The sequence below is a fragment of the Etheostoma spectabile genome, chromosome 23, assembly GCF_008692095.1.
Source record: "Etheostoma spectabile isolate EspeVRDwgs_2016 chromosome 23, UIUC_Espe_1.0, whole genome shotgun sequence".
In the NCBI taxonomy this organism is placed as follows: Eukaryota; Metazoa; Chordata; class Actinopteri; order Perciformes; family Percidae; genus Etheostoma; species Etheostoma spectabile.
Window position 1 is genome coordinate 1,062,196 of NC_045755.1, and position 8,436 is coordinate 1,070,631.

Consider the following 8,436-nt stretch of genomic DNA (forward strand, 5'->3'; position numbering starts at 1 on the left):
AAACTAAAAAATTCCTTCTGCAACTTGGATCAAAGTTATAGAAGGATTTTCTCTCCCGACAGAGTTCAAGCATTTGGTTTTGTTTTTAATTTTTTTCCCCCCTTTCATACAATAGGCTATAACACAAAATACAATAGAACCGCCGGCGGAAGTGGAAGAAAAATTCAGTCGCATTCTGGCCCAAGGCCGTGGCAGCTGAGATACGCAGTCGAATGCAGGACGGGTCCCAGGGACCCGAAGGCCGAGGCCTCGGTAGTAGAAAAATACAACCGCATTCTGCCCCGGGTCCCAGAGACCCAACAGCATTCTGCCCCGGGTCCCAGAGACCCGACAGCATAATGCCCCGGGTCCAGAGACCGACAGCCGAGGCCGCTGTAAATACAACCGCGTTCTTTCCGGGTCTAGAGACCCAACACGCATTCTGCCCTGGTCCCAGAGACCAACAGCATTCTGCCCCGGTCCAGGAGACCGACAGCATACTGCCCCGGGTCCCAGAGACCCGACAGCCGAGGCCGCTGTAAATACAACCGCGTTCTTCCGGGTCTCAGAGAGAACGTAGGCTATGCCCTGGGTCCCAGAGACCCAACAGCATTCTGCCCCGGGTCCCAGAGACCCGACAGCATTCTTCCCCGGGCCTAGACCCGACAGCCGAGGCAGCGCCGGTAGAGCTCTACAGTCGAATGCTCTCGCCATGCTGATAAGCAGTTGTATTTGCAGCAATGTCCCGGTGAAGTGTGAAAACAATATAGAATATAAAATTAAAAAGTCTTGGAAAGAGTGTAACATGTTTATTTTTATAGTCTTGTTGTTGTGTGTGCAGATCGTGGATTTCTCCCCAGGAAATCCTGCAGTTAGTTGGCAGAAACGGCTGCGTCGCTGATGCAGGTTTCATCAGATGTAGCCACGTTAATATGGAACAATACAGCTATAATCAGAAATTAGCAAATTATATGTAGGCTATGGCAAAATTGTTACTTTAACAGTTATTAACGTTTCCAATTGATTGTAACAAATGTGGTCACGAATTTACCCGTGACTCCATCTGAAAACAATTAGTCGCGATTTTGTATTTTTGACCCTCTGAATTCGCCGTTGGACACACCTCCTCATGAGACGCGACCGCATGAGACGGGACGGATGACATGGGACGCTCCAGGCTGCAGCCATACCCGTCTCGGGTGTGTCCTTGACCAACTGCGCTTTGCTCGTTTGAAAGCCATGATGTCTCTCTCTCATTGGTGGGCCAAATTCTCTTGTATGTGTCAGTATGTGTGGGCAAAGCAGAGAAAAGGAAGGTAACCTTTCCCCTTATGACCTCATAAGGAGAAGATTCCAGATCGGCCCATCTGAGCTTTCATTTTCTCAAAGGCAGAGCAGGATACCCAGGGCTCGGTTTACACCTATCTCCATTTCTAGCCACTGGGGGGTCATAGGGAGGTTGGGGGAACTCATATTAATATTAAAAAATCTCATGAAGTGAAATTTTCATGCCATGCGACCTTTAAGAACTTGAACCCTGCTCTTCCATGTTAGTTTGTTTGACCCATCCATCAAATCGTTTAAGTTGGCTTTTCTATATCTGTTCTTCAAAAAACATTTACCATTGCCTGGTAATTCAGCATTTGTAAGAATTAAAATTATTGAACTGATACATGTACTGTTAATGCAGTTTTTGATAACTGAGTTAGAGATGGTTTCTTTAGATTTGCACATTGCTAAAGACTACATCATGGGTATGCAATGGCCGGGTTTACTGTATAAAATGTTCATGGATTTTGATCTTTTGGCTTTCCGCCTTGTGTGACGTTATTTGGTTGGTCTGTACATCATTGTAACTCTGTATAATTCTCCATTCATCAGTGAAGTGAATGAGAAGATTGGAGTCCCTCTTAACAGTGACAGAGTGGCAGCTGTCTCATATGACATGCTGTATATCAATCCCTCTTCCTCTCCTTGCAGTTCCCATGTGTTTGTTCTGTGTTGTTGAGTTTCCAGTAGCTGTGAATGCTTCGACGTACAGTACGTGGGTGTTCCAAGTATTCTGTCTGTTGTAGTGTTAAACGTTCTGAAATGAGTATCAAATGCTGTTGAAAACTATTAAGTCAAAATTTAATTTTTTTGCATTAATTTAAATTAATGCAAAAACTATGAATGTTGCACAGCATTTAGTATGAAATGTGATTTATACTTACCTGAAACATAACATAGCCATAGCCATGCTGCTTTTAATTCTTAACATAGACATTTCCTCAATGACGCGGACAGAATATACACCCTAAAAACAACAGAGGACTTCTTTATAGGTTGATTTGTACATATTTTAGTCTTCTATACAGGTTTTTCTCTGGCGTGTCAGTACAATTTACAAATATAACATATGCTCTAATTTCAGCATTGGTACTCTCCTAAATGAGCTCCGTACCCCAGGGGATTTAAGCACATGCTGTGATTATTATTAAGCCCTTAAAATATAGGTTTCTTAATGAATATTGTGAATGCAATGCAACAAGGCTTATTACAGTAAATCATACACATTTTCAAGTAGCTTTACGATAGGTATGTCAATGTATTAGTAATTAGTTTTGATTTACCGTGTGAGAGCAAAAAATATTTTTTTTCATTTAACAGTTGCTTTCAAAATCTGCATTAAAAATTCCAAATATTATGTTCTCATGTGTGTTTTTTGATGATGTGAGTAAGCCAAACATATTGTATTATTATGCTGTGTGTCTGAACAGAAATACTTGAGTGAAGCTATGGAAGCATAGCAGTACAGGTTTATAACACAAGCTGTTGTTGTGCTGTCCACAGACAGATTGTGCAGGAGAACTACAAGGGGTTGAGCAAATCCCTGACTCACCTGGAAACGAGTAGAGATGGCACAGTGACAGTGGAGGAGCTGCTGCGCCTGTTACAAACCTACAGCTACTCTGTCCGGAGAGAGCAGCTTGTAAATTACCTGCGCAGGTCAACTCCATCCTTTACTTTTCCCCAGAGAGATTTACATTATAGTAGTGGGCACAACTGGAGACAGTCTGCACAGCCATGTGGACCAAACTTTAGTTCCTTTTTTATTGCTTGATCTAATGGATTTAACCTCAACCTACTCAATGTGACGTGAACTGTTTAGCTCAGGTAACAGACTGTGGAGTTTTGCACATATGGAGTCACTTGTAACCACTGTTGTTTAACAATCAAAAACAACTGTAAACTGTAAAGACAATTTTACCCAATACCACAATGAAAGGCAGCGAATTGGCCTGTGTATTTATTGGTATGCAGAGAATCATTTGAAGCTGCACCATACAGATTTAAATTTTTACCATCTTAGTAAACCCTTAGACACCCACCATACATATGTATGTATGTATGTATGTATGTATATATATATATATATCATTGGCATTGTACATATATACTATGTGTACAATGCCAATGAACCACAGCACGTTTTTCTCCCATCCCAGAATGCAGTGTGGACTAGCCAGACCTTACTCTGCAGCCTGTGGAGGAAGGTCTGGCAAAGCGAGACTAGGGTGGCACTAGGGTTGGGTTGGGAACTGGAGTGGCACTGGAGAGGTGCCAGGTCACCTCCTGGGCACTGCCAAGGTGTCCTTGAGCGAGGCACCGGATCCCCAAATGTTCAGGCGGCAGTCCATCAACAGCTGCAGCCCCCTCAATCTAACCCTTTTCTTCACTTGTGCATTTATATATCCTGAGCATGTGTGTATTTCAGGCCTGTGTGTTACTAACAACAGAATGAAAAATGTTTAAATTCCCCTGCAGGATTAATAAAGTACATTAAATTAAAAAAAAATGTATTAATTATATTCATTGTGAAACCCACTTCTGTGTTTGTTTCTATAGGCTTGAGGTTCCCATGGATGATAATGGTGAGAGGCTATCTTACATGGACTTCCTGTCTGAGTTTGACCCTAAAGCAGAGAAGAGGTCTGAGCGTCCTCCTTCTTCTCCTGTTGCTGCATGCCGGATAGAGTCTTTGGACAGCCTCAGTCCAGGCCTGGCTCTGACTAGGATGCAAGAACTAGTAACTGCGTCAGCACCTAATCTGTATAAGGTGAAGCTTACAACATGATTCATTTTTCTTTGTTGTTAGTTTCTCAGCTGATAACTTTTCTGTCCCCTAGGCATTCTTGGCCTTTGACCAGAGTGGGACAGGGACCGTCAAAGCTTTGGAATTTCGCCAGGTGCTGGAGAACTTTTGTGCCCGTCTGTCAGACAAACAGTACAGATACATGCTGACCAAACTGCAGCTGGATCAAGAGAACTGTGCTGTTAACTGGAAGGATTTCCTCAACAAGTTCCAGTCACAGAGCCCACTGGTAAGAGAAGCGGTTACCGGTGACATTTAAGGGAAATATGCTTTTTCACTTCTGATGATGCTAACATGGGGGACATGGTCACCCTTCTAACCGCTTTGCATCTGCACGTTCACCTTGTTATCAGCCGTGTTTCATCACACATTTGGATGTGCGTTTTAAAGTATCGCAATAGAAAAGCTGGATGGAAATGGCAACATTTGATAAAACTTCCTCAATTGCCTACATTTCTTTACACTCGCTTAAAAATGGGATATGGAAACGCCTTTGTCAAATAAGTTCTGTTGTAGCGAGCATTTTACTCACAGGACTGATCAGCTGTTTCTGCTGTCTGCATCTTCCTGGATATCCCCATAATGTAGCTTCGTCTCCAGACAGCTCAATTTGACCAAATTCCTAAAAACCCCTCTCCGTTTTTCTCTCGTAGATGGGTTAGATGGCCAAGGTGACTTGACCTCTATGTTTACTGGTGGATTACAACCATGCGTAACCAATAGCCTCAACTTCTGACCAAACTACGCTCTAGCTTAGTTTATTCTTTTCAAACCAGTTGATGAAATTTCACCTAATTCACATTTCTTTTTTGCCCCATTTCAAAGGTTCGCTCAAAATTTGCTTGACAATTGACTGGGAACACAGCTACTGTGAACATTAGTAATGGAAAAATCCTTTGATGCGCAACGATTCTCTCTAGAACGATTCGATGCCTGATTCTGATTAATAATTGATTTTTTTTTTCAACGTGTTGATTTTTATTTAAAAGTCTCAAGACATGTACAAATCCGAAAATAGGGAGACTGAAAGATGATGAGAATGGACAACAACTTGGAGTTTAGGCAAGAATACAGAAAAAATAAGTTTTGTATATATACACATACATACAAGCATTAGGCAAAACACATATAGGCTGTTGATCTACTTTATCACATTACATGTGACCACCTCATGTTTCATGTTCTAAGAAGCCAATTCTCTCCCTTTTAACAAACAAGCCTCTGACATGGAAGATTACTGAGGTGGCTCAGTGGTAGAGCCTGCCAATCAGAAGGTTGGGGGATAGATCTCTGGCCCCTGGCCCTGCAGTTCCATGTCAAAGAGTCTCTGTGCAAGACACTGAACCCAGAGTGTCCCCCAATGCTGAACCATTGGTACGGCAGCCTCGGCCACAGTGTGTGAATGTGTGTGAATGGTTCCTGGTTCCTCCATCCATCCATCTTCATCCGCTTATCCGGTATCGGGTTGCGGGGGCAGCAGCTCCAATAGGGGACCCCAAACTTCCCTTTCCCGAGCCACATCAACCAGCTCCGACTGGGGGATCCCGAGGCGTTCCCAGGCCAGGTTGGAGATATAGTCTCTCCACCTAGTCCTGGGTCTTCCCCGAGGTCTCCTCCCGGTTGGACGTGCCTGGAACACCTCCCTAGGGAGGCGCCCAGGAGGCATCCTTACCAGATACCCGAACCACCTCAACTGGCTCCTTTCAACGCGAAGGAGCAGCGGCTCTACTCCGAGCTCCTCTCGGATGACTGAGCTTCTCACCCTATCTCTAAGGGAGACGCCAGCCACCCTCCTGAGGAAACCCATTTCGGCCGCTTGTACCCTTGATCTCGTTCTTTCGGTCATGACCCAGCCTTCATGACCATAGGTGAGGGTAGGAACGAAAATTGCCCGGTAGATCGAGAGCTTTGCCTTCTGGCTCAGCTCTCTTTTGCGATAAACAGAATGTAATACCGCACCGGCTGCTCCAATTCTCCGACCAATCTCACGAACCACGGTTCCTGGTTCCTGTTCTATGTAAAAGTGCTTTGAGTAGTTGTTGAGACTAGAAAAACACTGTATAAGAATAGTCCATTACTGTGAGAGTTGACTTTCACAAGCATGTTTTAGGCTTAAGCATTGAATGACTTCAAAATAAAAACCTCAGTAGCCAAAAAACTTGTGACATTACAACTTGTGTGTGACAAATATATATCAAAATCTAACAAACTCTGATTTCTATGTATGTTTTTTAAAATCATGCATGGGAATGTACATAAAATAATTTTTTGCATCGAGATTCGGTTTAGAATCAAATCATTGGCCTCTGAGTTGAATTGTGAGGTGCCCAGAGAGTCCCACACCTAGTGAACATGTTAGCATGTTGAATTTAGCTTTTTGCTTTTTCCACGTTAATACCAAGTGGAAAAAGAGCAAGTGGAAAAAGAGCCTAGGCTCTTTTCCCACTTGGTATTAATGGAAAATTCGTCCTGAGTGACCACTTGGGATCGGATCTCACTTCCCTGCTCTATATGCAAATAAACACCTAGAGTACATCATTATTTCCGTTTACATATGTGTATCTGTGTGTTCAGTTCTCAGTCAGTTTGTAGCATCTTACTGCATCTCTGTGGTTTGACGTTTAGTTTCTACATTATATCTGCAGAATTTTATTTTTCATCTTCGCTTATTCCTTTATGCTGATGAAGACCCAACATTTACTAATTTTGTCGCTTCATAATGAAAGAATAAAAAACACAAACATTACGGGGGACTTTTATTGTGAAGAATTCCCAGGAAGTGAAACTGTTCCGCAGCCGCTGCTTTGAAGCTCCTGCAATGCCAGAGGGGACAGCATATGGGCTCGATAGTGTGTAGTAATATCCTACATATTGGTGAATTCTGGGACTTTTTATGAAAATACAAATTGAGAATTGGGGTGTTATTTTGTGTCTCTGGTGCTTCCACACCAAAAAAAACAGCCATGCTGTTTTGAGGGAGATCCGGTTTCTGAATGTCCTCTGTCTTCAGTCTTCGGGTGAGCTGTTCAAAATCTGCACGGCTTTCTACGTCACAAACCAAAACAAGGTGGCAAACCGTAGCATGCTAGCTCGTTCTTAATGGCAAAACGCTGCAACACACACTAGTTGTTCACCATAATCTCCAAAAGAACTGCTTCCATGTCCCTGCTTTGACCAAAAGCTGGAGAAAGAGTTATCTAGCTGATGGGATCTTACCGAAAATGTGCAACTCCCAACAAAGATAGTATAGACGTGAGATATCTTACTCTGGAGCTAAAACAAGTGAGATGTATTACTCTGTAGCTAAAACAGAGACCTAAATGCACAGGGTGAATAAAGGATCTGCAGCAATGTGCAGTACAACAAAAACATGGTGTTTTTTTAAAGTGAAACTATGAAACCATCTTAAAGGGAAGTCTTTCCTTGCCTGTGTCGCCTAGTGCTTCCTCTTGGTGGGAATTGTTGGTCTAGAATTGAATTGAATTAAACATATTCTGGTATAATCTCAAAATACAATTATGAACCTTAAAATGAGCAGAATAAGGTCACTTTAAAGGTCTGATCTCAATGCATCCTCAAAGTGTCTTTTCACCTGTAGAGCTGTCCACTTGTGATCCAATGACTCAGATCTGATTTTAATAGCGGGTGGAAATTGGGTCTTAGTCTTGTTATGCTAAGCTAGGCTAATCACATCCTGACTCCAGCTTTGTACTCAACACAGACATGGCAGTGATATTTGTTTTTTTATCTTGCCCTTAGGTTTTCAGACGTATAGCTTGTTTGCCTTTGTCTGTTTCTGTTAGAAAAACAGTGACGGTGCTACAGTTCTGACTACTGGAGTACACATACTGTACAGTATTTGGCGCGGTTCGAGGTTGGACCCCGTTTTCAACACAAACTCCAGAGTTGGATTGACTGACGGACAAGCCGGTCTCAGTACGCTTGGTTTGCTTTTGGTGCGCACCCGAGTGTGATTGCCGCGTTCATACCTGCCCGAACGAAACGCACCAAGGTGGAAAACCAACTCTATTTGCGCAATTAAACCAAACTAAACGAGTCAGGTGTGAAAGCACCCTTAGGAGGCAAGAAAATTAGTGTATTGCCTCAAAATGTTGACCTTTTCTGTTGGTTGTATGTCGTCCCTCCTTGTGTGCCTCATATGGAACGTGTGTGTGTGTGTGTTTGTTGTATGCTACTGTTTATAATGATGTAGACGTCAGAGAGGTGCCTGAGTAAGACCTGGGAAAAATTGACTAAAACCAATAGCTTGCCTATCCAGACCAAGACCTCTGAAGACACAGAGCCTCTGCAGCAGATCCAGG

At 43.0% G+C, this 8,436-nt stretch overlaps 1 protein-coding gene across 1 annotated transcript in view; it reads left to right on the plus strand.

The window, feature by feature from the left end:
* The window catches only part of LOC116673449 (EF-hand calcium-binding domain-containing protein 6), a gene marked incomplete in the record, with an annotated part of 41,057 nt that overhangs the window by 32,343 nt on the left and 278 nt on the right, over positions 1-8,436 (plus strand). The window contains 3 exon segments of the mRNA XM_032505800.1: positions 2,812-2,967; positions 3,868-4,078; positions 4,149-4,343. Coding sequence (XP_032361691.1) covers positions 2,812-2,967; positions 3,868-4,078; positions 4,149-4,343 — 562 coding nt within the window.